The sequence below is a fragment of the Gopherus evgoodei genome, chromosome 4 (assembly GCF_007399415.2).
Source record: "Gopherus evgoodei ecotype Sinaloan lineage chromosome 4, rGopEvg1_v1.p, whole genome shotgun sequence".
Taxonomy (NCBI): Eukaryota; Metazoa; Chordata; order Testudines; family Testudinidae; genus Gopherus; species Gopherus evgoodei.
Window position 1 is genome coordinate 116,548,216 of NC_044325.1, and position 16,365 is coordinate 116,564,580.

The window sequence follows — 16,365 nt, forward strand, 5'->3', positions numbered from 1 at the left end:
TACTTTTCTTTATGGTGGTATATAATGGGTTTTTTTAACTTCCCCTGAGGTTTAACTCTGGGTCAGTACTGAATCTAATCTGGTTTCATTCCTTCCTTATGTGGGCCCACGGGAGGTTGGGGATGGGGTGGGGCGGGAAAGAGAACATCTGTTGTACTCAGAAACTGATGGGGGGGGAGGGACTCAAAGTCCCCTGAGATACACCCAGTGCGAACTTCTTTGGAACAGGTTACTACTTGTATGCCAGCAAATATGAGACAGCAGAGCAGATGGCTCTAACGCTGCCTCTCAGAGAAACCAAGTTACAGACCTGGCCTAATATTTAAAAAAATCCAGCTTGGCAGTCTGTCCTTGCCAAATGTGTCTACTTGGTTAGTGTGAAGATTATAATAAATCCATAGGATTTTGCATGCATGTTCTTTTACTTGACTAGATTGGCCTTTAGTTCTACTAGGGTAGCTGGACTGCAGTGGAGCCTTTACCCCCACTTTTGTTTTTGTATTTTGGGGGACATTTATTTTGTCTGTTTTTTGTTTTCCTGTTCTCATTTATGGGCTATTTCATTCCTCCAGAGTCTATCTGGTCTCCCTGGGTATGTCTACACTGCAATAAAAAACCGTGACACAGCCTCGGCTGGCCCGGGTCAGTTGATTCAGGTTTGTGGGGCTAAAAATTGCAGTGTATACATTCAGGCTCAGGCTGGAGCCCAGTCTCTGAGACCGTCCCTCCGCATGGGGTATCAGAGCCCAGGCTCCAGCCCGAGGCCAACTGTCTACACTTCACTCCTAGCCCATGTCAGTTGCCTCAGGCTCTTGAGACTCAGTTCGGCAGGTTTTTATTGCAGTGTAGATGTGGGTTTTTAGTGGTCTGAGGGAAATTTGACTCAAGTTAGTGGTCATTAAATGCCTTTAGCCGTATACCATTGTTACCCGCACTGCTTCTTCTGTGAGGCCATGTCTACATCTAAAATTTTGCAGCGCTGGTTGTTACAGCTGTATTAGTACAGCTGTATAGGGCCAGCGCTGCAGAGTGGCCACACTTACAGCAACCAGCGCTGCAAGTGGTGTTAGATGTGGCCACACTGCAGCGCTGTTGGGCGGCTTCAAGGGGGGTTCCGGGAACGCGAGAGCAAACCGGGAAAGGAGACCAGCTTCGCCGCGGTTTGCTCTCGCGTTCCCGGAGCCACCCAGCAAACCGCAGGGAAGGAGACCTGCTTGCTCGGGGTTCCGGGAACGAGAGAGCAAACCGGGAAAGGAGACCAGCTTCGCCGCGGTTTGCTCTCGCGTTCCCCGAACCACCCTGCAAACCGCAGGGAAGGAGACCTGCTTGCTCGGGGTTCCGGGAACGAGAGAGCAAACCGGGAAAGGAGACCAGCTTGATTACCAGAGGCTTCCTCCTTCCACGAAGGTCAAGAAAAGCGCTGGTAAGTGTCTACATTGGATTACCAGCGCTGGATCCCCAGCGCTGGATCCTCTACACCCGAGACAAAACGGGAGTACGGCCAGCGCTGCAAACAGGGAGTTGCAGCGCTGGTGATGCCCTGCAGATGTGTACACCTTCAAAGTTGCAGCGCTGTAACTCCCTCACCAGCGCTGCAACTTTCTGATGTAGACAAGCCCTAAGTGTCATGTCATGCAAGACTAAGCCCTGGTCTACACTTACAATTTAGATTGATCTAGCTACATGTGTATAGGAGTGTTCACACCCCTGAGTGCTGTAGTTAAGCCAACCTAACCTCCAGTGTAGACATGGCTAGATTGATAGAAGAATTCTTTCATCAACCTAGCTACTGCCGCTCGGGGAGGTGAGTTATCTAAATCGATGGAAAAACCCCTTCCATCAGTGTGGGAAGCATATATACAATGTCATGCACCCCTAGTGTAGACATGCCCTCAGACACCCTGTTAACGGATGAGCTCCTGTTTGGGTGGAGGGGAGAAGTGGGATTGCTTTAACATTGCCATTACTTGACAGTTACATGAGCAGTTAACCAGGATGTCTGATCAAAGCAACGCATCGTGGTGCAGGCTCTTTTGTTTACCACGAGTGGACCCCACAGTGTCACCTCCTTTTAAGGAATGGTAATGGCTCATTCAGATGCCCCCAATCCAGTAGTGGAGCAGAATGAGCTCAAGTAATGGTATCTTTTATTATTTATATTACCATCACGCCGAGACACACTTATCATTTGATATAAACAGCTCCCTGTGCTGCCACACCTCACAACCATGATGCATATACTAAGTAATGGTGCCAATGTCTCTTTCATTGCAGCAATATCAAAACCAGTTATTTCAACAAACGGAAGATGTTGATGGTAAAACAGAAATCATCATCAAGGTAAGAACAAAGCTGCTGTTGCAGCCTTGAAATCCCAGCTGTAAATGTCACATGCTTTAAGAGTGTTCTTTAGGCGTGTAGTTGCTTCTTTGTCCTTTCTCAGTTAAAGATACAGGGCTTGTCCTCACAAATACTTACTGCGTGCTTTGTGGTGCAACAAAGTGCACTAGGGAACTTGTAGTGTGCGTCAGCTGGGTCCACACGGACGCATGGTGTGCGACACAATGGAGCGCAGTGAGTGTTTGCATAGCCATGTCTATCAGGTTTATTTAATTTCTCTCTGAAGTTTCTGGTTTTGTCCTCTAGCAGGCATAAGGATATCGAGCTAGATGGGCCAGCAATATGATCTGGCAAATCCGGTGTTCTTTTCACATGGCTTTTCATGTTCTTAAGCCTCATTTCACCACTGTGCTCTGGCCAGACAGGCTGAACTGAGTCCCTCCGCAGCTGTGTTAGCATAGCAGGTACTGCTGGTGAAGAATAGGAAGCTGACCTCTCACTCTGTGAGTTGGCCATCACCTTTACATCTCTCTACATTCCTGGCAGCTTTGGGAGTAGGGCTTTGAGTTGGGATTCAAATTAGATCTCCTCATTAAGAGGACACAGCATTGTCTCTGGACGACTCGACAGGCCTCTCATAATATTTATGCTCTCTGTGTATTAGTTTATTTTTCAGTATCTCATAGTACTGTGTGTGGTAGTGACTAACTTTGCTAAGGCCTTGGCTACACTCACACTTTACAGCGCTGCAACTGGGGTGTGAAAAAACACACCCCTGAGCGCTGCAAGATACAGCGCTGTAAAGCGTCAGTGTAATCAGGGCAGCAGCGCTGGAAGCGCGGCTTCCAGCGCTGCACGCTACACCCGTAAGGGATGTGGTTTACATGCAGCGCTGGGAGAGCTCTCTCCCAGCGCTGCCGCTCTGACTACACTCACACTTCAAAGCGCTGCCGCGGCCCCGCTCCCGCAGCGCTGCCGGGGCAGCGCTTTGAAATTCCAAATGTAGCCATACCCTAAGGATCAGTGGGGATGAGTTCACACGAGGTATGGGAGCTTTAACTCTCTCCTTGGTTTTTATGCATTTATGTCTGAATATTAGCACTCTCTAAATATAGTTTTATTGCACTGGCTTTATTTCTAGGTATGCAGAAAAGATGCAAACAGACAGTGTGAATCAGCTGAGTGTTAATAGGGGCCTGAATGTTAAATCAGATGTGCCTGAAAGAGAGAGGAAGCAGCTAAACTAAATATGGCTTATGTTAATGTTGCCGCAGTGTGACAATATATTCACAGCCAAGAACTACTTCCTGTGATGGCATTATACCGCTGCTCCGACTTGCTAATGACATGTCAGTAATTTGATGAGTTGGAAACTGAATGAGCTGTAAAAATGTACCCTGACTGCCCGGGTTAAATGATCCTCCCACGTAAATATACAGTAACTCCTCACTTAAAGTCGTCCAGATAAACCTTGTTTCATGCTGATCAACTAGGAACATGCTCGTTTAAAGTTGTGCAATGCTCCCTTCTAAGGTGTTTGGCAGCCACCTGCTTTGTCCACTGCTTCCAGGAAGAGCCGCCCATTGCAGCTAATTGGTGGGGGCTTGGAACCAGGGTGGACTGGTAGCCCCCTATCAACTCCCTGCTCCCCTAAGTTCCCTGTGCAGCAGCTGCCTGCAGTTCAGGGGGGAGGGAAGGAAGAGGGGAGCTAATGTCAGGGTGTCTCCCTCCCCCCCTGTTCCTCCACCCCACTTACCCCATCTTCCATGGAGCAGGAGGGACAGACCAGGACAGAGGGAGCTTGCAGCAGCTGCCTATCAGCAAGTTGATCTAATTAACAGGACAGTGTACTTAAGGGAAATGCGCATATCTCCCTCCATTCCTGCTGCCTTGTGTAGAGAGAGGGTTAACCCTTGAGGGCTCAGCCAATTGCTAGTTCATCATTTAGCGGTAAGGGAAATATCCCATCCTCTGACTCCTCCACCTCAACCAAGTTTCACAATCATCATCACTGTGTACCAGTATTAAATTGTTTGTTTAAAACTCATACTGTGTGTGTGTGTGGATAAATAGATAGATAGATAGATAGATAGATATAGTCTTTTGTCTGGTGAAAACAATTTCCCTAGAACCTAACCCCCCCTTTACATGAATTCTTATGGGGAAATTGGATTCGCTTAACATCGTTTTGCTTAAAGTTGCATTTTTCAGGAACATAACTACGACATTAAGTGAGGAGTTACTGTAAAACTCTTTTCATTTTTAATTGGAGTTTTATTGAGAGAAGGATAAAGTAATGGACATCAACACCTAGTTTCATAAATATTTTGGAGTTACATAATCCATTCGTCCTTTCTGTATGAAGAGAGATGGTGAAGTTATCCCCAGGTTCTGGGTCTATGCTTCTAAAATAGCCTTTTTCCCTCTGTCTCTCTTTCCTGTTAGGAAATTGCTGTTTTGATCATAACAGCAATCATGTTCTCTTCAATCAGTAAAGCAAGGAAGGCAGAAAGTCAGTCCTCATTTTGCCTTCATGTGCCTAGATGTTGCTTCCATAACGTTCCATGTATGCGGGACCCCTCTTCCTCTTGTGAAAATCAGGGAAAATTAAATATGGCGTGTGAGCCAGCTATTTGAACTTCCATGTACACCTTTCTATTACAGTCAGAGCCAGCAATAAACTGGTGTAAAGGAGCTAAGCACACTGGTAAAATAGAAGTTTTTGTTACGTATCTGTAATGAAAATTGGGAAGCCCAGCTGGGGGTTAGAGTATATCTGTGTGTGAAGGCTCCCCGAGAGCAATGCGTACTTAAAACTTACCTGGAGCTAATTTAGATGAAGTTCCCTTTTCTAAGCCCTGGTCCATTCTTGTTAAACCCTGAGTTTATCTGAAGGCAGCTGAAGGGTTAAACTTCTGCCTAGAGAGAGACTGTAAAGAGCTTGTTAGTGGATTCTGAGAGGAATCCACTGTAATGAACAGTTGTATATACTATTTACCTCCATTGGCTGACTGCCTGTTCAGATGCATCAGGTCAGCTTAAGTAAAATACGGTGAGGGGAACCTGTGTGTGATGTATTGCAAGGTTTCCCCAGTGTCCCAGGGTCTGATTCATAGCTTTGTTTGCTCTTCAGAAAGGCAGCAGGTTGGAGTACTAGGAAATCGCTATGCTGGCTCAAAGTTGTTTTGCTTTCTGAAGTGACTTAGGCTAAGATGGAAGGGAGAGTGGATTTCCAAAACTGTTCCCTGAGCCATTGTGCTGGTTTTTCCTTTGCACTGCTGTGAGCTTCAGCCTGTGTAACCAGACTACTGTTTGAGTTGAAGACATCTAGCTTTTTATCATCCCTGACCTGGCCACTCTGTCCTTTTTTTTTTTTTTTTTGCAGCAGTCCTGTGTAAACTGTGGTCGAGAGGCAATGAATGAGTGCACTGGATGCCATAAAGTCAATTACTGCTCAACTTTCTGCCAGAGGAAGGTAATGGATTCTTTATAAGTCACAGACACCTCCATTGTCTAAAGGCAGTCAGCATAGCTGGCGAAAGAGGTGCAAGCATATACTGAATACCCCCAAATAAGCAGGGTAAAGAGGGCAGCCCAGCATATTAGTGTGTGTGAGCTTATCTTCTAATCAAGTCTACAGATTGCAGACCTGACAGATCACTGGCTGCTGTTCACACTGTAACCTCAGCAGGCACTCAGCATTACACCCATGACTGAGAACATACAGGCTGCCTGTAAGAGTGTGGTCATTCTTGTTGTTGGGGAGCTTTTCCCACATTTTTTAGGTGGTTCGTGTTTTTTCTGTTTACTATCCCCAGGGTCTGTCGCCTCTTGTAAGTTTGTCAATCATATTTTTTTAAAAGACAAATTTACAACTGGGACATGTGTGTCCCTATAGGCAGCCTGCCTGCATGTTCCAGTGCTGAGCTGTGATGGTTGTGACGTCACCAGCAGAGAGCATGCTGGGGCAGTGTACCAAGCAGACCCTGCCAATCAGAGAGAAGCCGCAGTGGAGGTGAGGAAAATGAGACCATTTTCAGTGAAGTTCTTCTGTTTATGTGCATCACTTATCTGTATCGCAGAAACTAAACTGTCCTTTAAAAAGAGATTGAGTAGTTAAAAGTGACATCCCTCATCATGCAATCCCTAAAAAACAAGGCAATAAGTTAACTGCTCCCTAATGCACACACGACACATTTCCACTGACTGCAGCAGACTCTGCATTGTCATTAGAAACCTCCTTCAAGTGCCAACTGATAAAGGAAACACACCACACAACACATTAATCTCCCTCGTGGTGTAACACACAACCTTCATTGCACCCTGATGTGTGCCCCATGCACACTTAACCTGTGCCCATGTGTCAGTTACGTGTTCATTGATGTTGCCACACGCCCCTGTTTGTAATATTTGAAGAGGGTTTTCTAAGATTGGCAACTCGCCTGTTCAAGGTGAATTCCAAGGCAAAATGAAAATCCAGGTAAGGCCTGACACGGGTCCTGACCCCCCCTCACCAAGTGAACTGTCAGGAGCGTGAGGCTGTGACAGCTTGCGTTTTTCTATTAAATAAACCTTTTGTTGATTTTTACCCCAAACAGGTCTCTGTTGTTAAACTGTGGGGAGTGTGGCCCACAATGATTGGCTAACGGGGACAGGTTTCACTCCATCAGGGATGACGAACCAAAGGGGAGAAGTCTGAGTGTCTGGGAGTTAACAACATAGGGTAGATGGATTTGGGGAGATTCTGGATCAGAAGGGCTGCAAGGCATAGCTAGGCTGGGGGATGCCAGGATCAGGCCTGTATGCTTGTAGGCTGGCTGCTGGTGTCAGGGCTCTGAGTCATAGCAGCATCACACTGAGGCACTCAAGGTGACAGGGCAGTTGGTGATAGAACCTCTCACTGGTCTGAGTGATCCCCAAAATGTCACAAAGGCACAGAAACAACATTTAATGTATACCCTCCCCTGGCTTTTCCTGCTTTGTTAACAAGTTGCCAAAATACATTCGTCTGTGGTGTTACTGATACCATAGATAGCATGAGATCTCTGCCATTGGTGATAATACAAATACATGGATTGTGGCATGGTTTAAGCAAACCAAGAAATAACTCAGGATTTCCCAGGAGGGAAAAACAAATATGAAAAGGTGAGGTGGTTTTATATGACTTTTAAACCAACCTTAGATAATTTAAGCACTATACCCAGATGTACAGACACCCTTGTCTTAACCTATGTATTATACAATTTTAACATTAGTTTTAATAAAATTTTCAAATCTTCTGTGCCATGTGTTCCTCACATTCTGTTTACTGGCACATTCTGTACCTATTTCTTGCCAGAACTTAAAGGTGAACCAAAAATTTGATTTAGCCAAAGTTATGTTCTTGGAGCATGTCCTAATTCAGTCCAGTTGGTTGAAGTCAAATGCAGTGAGAATAAACAATCAGTTTTTTTAACACTAAATAAATTAATGCTCTTCTTGCATCCTGTTTGCCTGGTTTTCATTTGAATAGTAATTACTGCTGCATTTTCCACTTAGAATGCAATTGTTAAAATAGTCAAAAAATGAATGAATGTTTAGCAGAATATTGCAGCAGAATCTAGATGTCATTTTCTTGAGAATCTCAGGGCAGCAGTCCCACCAGATTGCCTCAATGTAACACAAACAACGTGACACAAGCTGTTCAATCTAAAATGTAGGCAATACCGAACAGTCACAATTTCACTTTCTTGCTAGACAGTGCAGGTGCCTGCTCCAAACGAACAAAACACCTCGCATGCTGCTGATGCTGAAAAAATAATACAGTAGGGTAGTTTAATCCAGCTATTGATAGCTGCAACCCCAAACTCTTGCTGGTAAATATTAGACTAGTTCATTTATGATCTGCCTCTTTCCCCTCCTGGGCTGTGATCCCATCACATCTCATGAGCTAAGCAGGTTGGATTTGATCAATATCTGAATAGGAGACCAGCAGGTGAGAAAGGATATTATCAGAAACGGGTATTGGCCAAGGCCAACTTTCCCCTGTTCATAGTGAATCAGTGCCCTAGCACAATGCTAGAAGTGTGTTGGGTTGTTTTTCAGATGCAGGTTACAACCAAGGTCCTCACCATTTTGTGATAATTAAAACTCCTGACATGTTTTTCACAATGGTGGGGTAGCTGACTTGTTTCCTGACTAAATTCCAATTGGGGGAATTGACCCTCTGCCTATTTAAATTCCCTTTGTGATTTTGGTCGGACACTTTGTTCCTTATGTCCTCTCCTAAATTGATATTGTTTTCTGTGCACTGTTAAGCAGCTGCTGCATTTCACCCCAGTGTCAGGGGAAGTGGTTCCTTAATACGGTTTATAAAGCTTGATAAATATTTAGAGATTCTTTGAGGAAACAGACATTCTATACAAATAAGTTATCCCAAGTCCATATCTGTTACTGCTGTTGGCTTTCACGAGATCATACAGGGTACATCTACATAGCAGAAAAGACCCACAGTGATGAATCTCAGAGCCTGCGTCAACTGACTTACACTTGCATAGCAGGGCTAAACAGAGCAGTGTAGAGGCTCTGGCTGGAGCCCAGTCTCTGAAGCCCAAGTTAGTTGAGCTGGGCTCTGAGAGTAACTGCCATAGGTTTGGGGTTTTTTTTTTGCCGTTTAGATATACTCACAGTCTCCCGATGCTCTCTTTTTTCACATTCTCTCTGCGTGCTCCTTTGCAGGATTGGAAGGATCACCAGCACATGTGTGGTCAGTCGGCCACAGTCACAGTGCAAGCGGATGAGGTGCACGTCACAGACAGTGTCATGGAGAAAGTCGCAGTCTGAAAAATCTACTTCTGTAAGGTCCCAGCAAAGAACAAGGGAAGGTGCTTGGCTGGATCAGCAAACTGGATGGGAGCTCATATTGTTGGGTGTCTGGAAACTGAACTCTTCTCTTCGATGAGCTCGTCTTATGAAAACGCTTGAGCACTGTGACATCATTTGCATTTTGGAGGCCTACACAAAATCGTAGCAAAGGAGACACTAAAGATACGTGATCTGGGAAAAATAACTAGACTTGCTGTTCAGGAGACCACCCTCGTTTTAAGGAATTTTGGACTGTAAAGTTAAGCTTTCAAGACTTAGAAACCTCTCCGTTGCAGATTACGTTAGAGCCATTTCTCTTGAGGGCCATCTACAGTGGTTGGAGTGAAAGTTACGATGTGCCAGTGTTCCATTTCACCCCATGCCACCCTACCTCTCATTTGAAAAAACAAATCTTCCTTCATTTGTTTAATTTAATTGTCTTTAAAAACATACATCATAAACTATATTCTGTCATTAGAAGCCCTTTTTCTGATTCATTTTTGCCTTTGCCTTCAGGGCAAAATTTTACATACTGGAAATTCTGCACGTGTTTATAGACAGAAGATGTCATATTGTTAAACAAAATACAGTGAAATCATGAAAATGCATATCTGTAACATTCCTTTTTACGCCAAGTGTATTTGCCAGAGCGCTGTTAAACGGACAGCGTGGACCTATTTTGCTCAGCACAGTAAGGTGAAGCTTCATGACACTGGTGTTTCTCAGCTGCCTTTTTGTGGCAGCTGTCTTGCCAAAATCAGATCTATCTGAGCCAAAGTAAGAAAATGGTTTCTTTCCTGGCATTAGTGTACTGACATCAGGGCTTCACTGCAACTATTAAAACAAAATGCTGAATGGCTAAGTAAGTGAAATAAGTCTCTACAAAAGTGGCTAATTCAACTAAATCTCTTTTAGTGACTTAGACTAGCCAGGCTAAGTGTCCTGGACTCCCTGTTAAGAGTAATACACTGAGCTGAGGCTTGCCACAACCCATGAAAAACTCTTTCTCAGGGATTTCTTTGATCCAGGCCTGGAACCTTCTACTGGTGTGCCTTAGCCATTGTTTCTGTTCATTGAACATGAACTAGTGTCACTCATCATAGGGCTGATGTCCTGGCTTAAAACTGAAGCACAGTTCCAGTCAGTAGACTGACACATAGGCAAAAGTGAGGGGACTGATGCAAGAATTGTTCAGAGAAATTCCATGACCTGTTATGCAGGAGGTCAGACTAGATGATCATAATGGTCCTTTCTGGCCTTAGAATCTATGAATCCTTAAGTTCTTCTTCGAGTGCTTGCTCATATCGATTCCAATTAGGTGTGCGCGCGCCGTGTGCACGCTCGTCAGAAGATTTTTACCCTAGCAACACTTGGTGGGTCGGCTGGGCGCCCCCTGGAGTGGCACCGCTATGGCGCTGGATATATACACCTGCCGACTCAATGGCCCTTCAGTTCCTTCTTGCTGGCTACTCCGACAGAGGGGAAGGAGGGCAGGTTTGGAGTGGATATGAGCAACACATCTCGAAGAACAACAGTTACAAAGGTGAGTAACCGTCTTTTCTTCTTCGAGTGCTTGCTCATATCGATTCCAATTAAGTGATTCCCAAGCCTTACCTAGGCGGTGGGGTCGGAGTGAGATGTTGCAGAATGCAAAACTGCTGAGCCAAAGGCTGCCCCTTCTCTGGACTGTTGAACCAGAGCGTAATGAGAGGCAAAGGTGTGGACCGAGGACCAGGTAGCTGAGTGACATATCTCCTGGATGGGTACATGAGCCAGGAAGGCGGCAGATGAAGCCTGAGCTCTGGTAGAACAAGCGGTGAGGTGGCTCGAGGGAACATGAGCCAAGTCATAACAAGTACGGATGCACGCTGTCACCCAAGATGAGATCCTCTGGGAGGAGACAGGTAGGCCCTTCATTCGGTCTGGCTCTAACGTAATCTGCCCTGACTCTGGTACCCCCACACATACCCAGCCCCCCCACCCACTGCCCTGACACCTGCACCCCCTTCACATGCCCCCAGCCCCTCCACCCACTGCCCTGACGCTGCACTCCCTTCACATGCCCCCAGCTCTCTGCCCTGACTCTTGCCCCCCGCACATACCCAGCCCCCCACACTCCCTGCACCCCCCACATCCTGACTCTTGCACCCCCACATTCCCATCTGCACCCTTAGCACCAAATGGGAGCTGCCCAGGTAAGTGCCCCACACCCAAACCTCCTGCCCCAATCCTGAGCGCCCACCCTCATTCTAGCTCCTGGCCAGACCCTTCACCCCCAGCCCTATGCTCAGTGCACTCCCACCCTCAGTTCAGTGCAGAGAGAGGAAGAGCATGGGCCAGACCAGAGAGAAGGTAGGTAGCCACTGTATGTGGGCAGGGCCGGGACCCCAGACCGGCACTGGGCTGAGCGGGTCCAGCAGCCGGCATCCCGGCTGGCAGGAGCCGGAGGATGGAACCCCTGAGCGGCAGTGGGCTGAGCCGCTCAGCACACTGCTGGTCTGGGGTCCCGGCTGCTGGCCCCGCTCAGCCCACTGCCGGTCTGGGGTTCTGGATGCCAGACCCTTCCCAGCTGGGGTCCTGGCCGCACGCCCTGCTCAGTCCACTGCCGGTCTGGGGTTCTGGCTGCCGGCCCCGCACAGCCCACTACCGGTCTGGGGTTCTGGCTGCCAGACCCTTCCTAGCTGGGATCCCGGCCGCATGCCCTGCTTAGCCCACTGCCGGCCTAGGTGAACAGAACCCCAGACCAGCAGCGGGCTGAGCGGGTCGGTGGCGTAAGATCAACATTTTAATTTAATTTTAAATGAAGCTTCTTAAACATATTGAAAACCTCGTTTATTTTACATACAACAGTAGTTTAGTTATATAATATATAAACTTACAGAGAGAGACCACCTAAAAACCATTAAAATGCATAACTGGCACACGAAACCTTAAATCCAAGTGAATAAATGAAGACTCGGCCCAGCACTTCTGAAAGCCTGCCTGCCCCTGGTTTGGAAGATAGTTGTGATGGAACATGGAGCCCGTTCCCATAGGAGGAGGACTGAAATCCAACGCAGGTCAGTGGTAGTGATTATCAGTCGCTAACGGACGGCTGGCTGGTGGTCTGCCTGAAGAGAGTCATTGATCTCAATCCAGAACATAATGGGGAAAAGGAAATATTCTGTGACTTCTCACAGTAATTGGAGCATATTCAGGTTGGCTCGGCTTGTTCCTTTTCAGGATCTAAACTGTGCTTGGTTCCCATTCTTCTTGGGTTGGTTCCCCATCTGCTTAATCAACGCAAAACTTTCTTGAGATACTTCTGAGTTCACTAGAGCAAAGTTGTGGCTTCAAGTTAGTAAAGCTCTTGGTCAAGACATTGTTTATTCTGCCAAAATAAGATAAAGTGCAACTGTGCCTTTCCACAGCGTCTCACACCAGAGCACAGAAGAGAGGCCTTAGGTAACAGGAAGATTAGTTTGAAAATAGCACCTTTGAGTGTTGGTACTGAAGACTATACATGCACTTTTGCTTTTAGACTTGAAATAACTATTTTCATGGCTTTTTTGTTGTTGTTTTTACCCCTGTCAGGTTCATTATATTGTAAGGGTCTTTATCCACCACCAAAGAGAGAGAGAGTTTCCTACTGCTATTGTTGGAGGAATAGACCCATCTGTTGTGATTTACAGAGAAATATAACTGTGTAAGGAACTGCAAAATAACCTTTCAACGGGGCTGTCATAATATAATTCCCAATTCTGGACCTTAGCGTCCAAAATATGGGTATTAGCATGAATTCCCCTAAGCTTAATTACCAGCTTAGGTCTGATAGGTTGCCACCAATTAGGACTTAGAGTAGAGCGCCTGATCGACTCTAGTCTCCCCCAAAAATCTTCCCTGGGGGTCCCAAGACCCAAATTCCCTGAGGGCTTGTCTACATCACAAAGTTGCAGCGCTGGTGAGGGGGTTACAGCGCTGCAACTTAGGAGGTGTACACATCTGCAGGGCATCACCAGCGCTGCAACTCCCTGTTTGCAGCGCTGGCCGTACTCCCGTTTTGTCTCGGGTGTAGAGGATCCAGCGCTGGTGATCCAGCGCTGGTAATCAAGTGTAGACACTTACCAGCGCTTTTCTTGACCTCCGTGGAATAAGCAGGTATCCCAGCATCCCTTCGGAAGCCTCTCCGGTAATCAAGCAGGTCTCCTTCCCCGCGGTTTGCTCCAGTGTTCTCCGAATCCCCCCCCCAAGCGGGTCTCCTTCCCAGCGGTTTGCAGGGGGGTTCGAGGACGCGAGAGCAAACCGCGGGGAAGCAGGTCTCCTTCCCCGGTTTGCTCTCGCGTTCCCCTAACCCCCGTGCAAGTAGGTCTCCTTCCCCGCACCCCCGAGCAAGCAGGTCTCCTTCCCCGCCGTTTGCAGGGGGGTTCGGGGAACGCGAGAGCAAACCGCGGGGAAGGAAATCTGCTTGCTCGGGGGTTCGGGGAACGCGAGAGCAAACCACGGGGAAGGAGATCTGCTTGCTCGGGGGTTCGGGGAACGCGAGAGCAAACCGCGGGGAAGCAGGTCTCCTTCCCCAGTTTGCTCTCGCGTTCCCCGAACCCGTGTGCAAGTCTCCTTCCCCGCACCCCCGAGCAAGCAGGTCTCCTTCCCCGCCGTTTGCAGGGGGGTTCAGGGAACGCGAGAGCAAACCGCGGGGAAGGAGATCTGCTTGCTCGGGGGTTTGGGGAACGCGAGAGCAAACCGCGGGGAAGGAGATCTGCTTGCTCGGGGGTTCGGGGAACGCGAGAGCAAACCGCGGGGAAGCAGGTCTCCTTCCCCGGTTTGCTCTCGCGTTCCCCGAACCCCCGTGCAAGCAGGTCTCCTTCCCCGCACCCCCGAGCAAGCAGGTCTTCCCCGCCGTTTGCAGGGGGGGTTGGGGAATGCGAGAGCAAACCGCGGGGAAGGAGATCTGCTTGCTCGGGGGTTCGGGGAACGCGAGAGCAAACCGCTGGGAAGGAGACCTGCTTGCTCGGGGGTTCGGGGAACGCGAGAGTAAACCGCGGGGAAGGAGACCTGCTTGCTCGGGGGGTCGGGGAACACTGGAGCAAACTGGGGAAGGAGACCTGCTTCCCCGCGGTTTGCTTTCGCATTCCCCGAACCCCCCTTGAAGCCGCCCAACAGCGCTGCAGTGTGGCCACATCTAACACCACTTGCAGCGCTGGTTGCTGTAAGTGTGGCCACTCTGCAGCGCTGGCCCTATACAGCTGTACTAATACAGCTGTAACAACCAGCGCTGCAAAATTGTAGATGTAGACATACCCTGAGTCTCACAACAAAGGGGAATAAACCATTTCCTTCCCCCTCCGGCAATACAGACTCAAGCTTCTTTGAGCCTTAACTATGAGAAAACACTTAAACAGGTTTTAAAGCAAAGCTTTTAATAAAAAAAGAAAGAAAAAAGTAACAGGTTTATCTCTGCACTTTAGATGGTAAAAGTTACAGGGTCTTTCAACTTATAAACAATAGAAAGAAACTTTCTCCAGCAGAAACACAATTTAAGCTGCTTCCAGCAAGTACACATATGCAAATGAAAAAGAAAACAAAAGACTATGACTGCCTTTTTTACTTACAATTCTGAACAGATAAGAGACTGTAGCAGGGAGATTGGCAGAAACCTTGTTACACCTCTAGCCCCGTCCAAGACTCAGGGTATGGCCCTGATTACACTGACACTTTACAGCACTGTATCTTGCAGCGCTCAGGGGGGTGTTTTTTCACACCCCAGTTGCAGCGCTATAAAGTGTGAGTGTAACCAAGGCCTCAGAGAGAACAAAGCCAAACCCAAAACCCACAAACAAAGGCTTCCCTCCCACGAGATTTTAAATTATTTTGTCTCCTGATTGGTCCTCTGGTCAGGTGTTTGGGGTCCCAGTTTGTTAACCCTTTACAGGTAAGAGAGACATTAACCCTTAACTATCTGTTTATGATAGGGGCAAAATGTAAACTGGAGGTACTGATAATTTGTAAGTAAAGATTTTTACTTACAAATTATCAGTTCCTCCAGTTTACATTTTGGCAGAAACATACATATTTGAGCACGTAAATGATGGGATTTTTGTCTTCCTCTGATTAATCAGATATTGGTCACTGATAAGATATGGGACTTGTGGGCTATTCTAATATGGAAAATCCTACATTCTTATGAACTGACAGCACAATGTAGCTTTTATAAGTGCCTTGTTATGCCCCGTTGAAAGGTTATTTTGCAGTTCCTTACACAGTTATATTTCTCTGTAAATCACAACAGATGGGTCTGTTCCTCCAACAATAGCAGCAGGAAACTATTTCTCTCTCTGACTTTCTGAGAGGAAAGACCACCAGGGCCATTAACTGTGTTTGTGGGACTTTGACCATTATCTGATGAACAGTAAAAATGGCTCATTTTAATGAGGCTTAAAAGGAGCATTTAGCATATGTGAGAACTACATGTTTTCTGTTCCCATCAGATCTCCCATGATTGGTGAGAGACTCTGGCCTTTATCGGATGGGGACTAAAATTCCAGCTTATTCATGTGAGGTATAAGATTGTCTATTCAGTTGTAATATGATGGAGGATGAACCCAGCGTGTCAACGTAGAGCAACTGGAAAAGTGGGCAGAGCATGATAATTCTGTGTGTATGCAATATCTATATTAAGGGGTATAGCGTGAGCCAAGCTGAAGTCCGGAGCATCCCTGTTTGTGAGAGCCCACAAAATGATTTCCAGGCATAAAACTGAGTATTTGGCACGTCTAGGCTATTTGATTTGTCCTTGCAGTTGAAATGCAGGCACAAATGGTACCCACCGATGGGAGCCCCCCCTTCTGAAAATCAATTTCTAACTGTGAAGAATTCTTTCCAAGGTAGTGAAATAAGTGCTTCATATAGAGCATGTGAGGTTTTTAGGCTCTTGCACCCTTATCCAACATATTACACAAATATTTTGAATATGACTTTTTCATTTTAAAATGCCCAATGCAGTGCCAGAGTATACTGTGCTTTATACACCAGGTTTCAGAGTAGCAGCTGTGTTAGTCTGTATCCGTAGAAAGAACAGGAGTACTTGTGGCACCTTAGAGACTAACAAATTTATTTCAGCATAAGCTTTCGTGGGCTACAGCCCACTTCTTCAGATGCATAGGATGTGTGTTCCGTTCTATGCATCTGATGAAGTGGGCTGTAGCC

At 46.9% G+C, this 16,365-nt stretch overlaps 1 protein-coding gene across 4 annotated transcripts in view; it reads left to right on the forward strand.

The window, feature by feature from the left end:
• The window catches only part of DEAF1 (DEAF1 transcription factor), a 50,871-nt gene extending 40,824 nt beyond the window's left edge, over positions 1-10,047 (forward strand). For 2 of the 4 annotated variants that reach the window (XM_030560681.1, XM_030560684.1), the window contains 4 exons: positions 2,275-2,340; positions 5,726-5,815; positions 6,239-6,355; positions 9,058-10,047. In XM_030560681.1, coding sequence (XP_030416541.1) covers positions 2,275-2,340; positions 5,726-5,815; positions 6,239-6,355; positions 9,058-9,162 — 378 coding nt within the window. In that variant the 3' untranslated portion in view covers positions 9,163-10,047. Of the gene's footprint in view, positions 1-2,274; positions 2,341-5,725; positions 5,816-6,238; positions 6,356-9,057 lie in introns of those variants that run through there. The other 2 variants (XM_030560682.1, XR_004000123.1) reach the window with 2 other exon arrangements.
• The last annotated feature ends 6,318 nt before the right edge of the window (positions 10,048-16,365 follow it).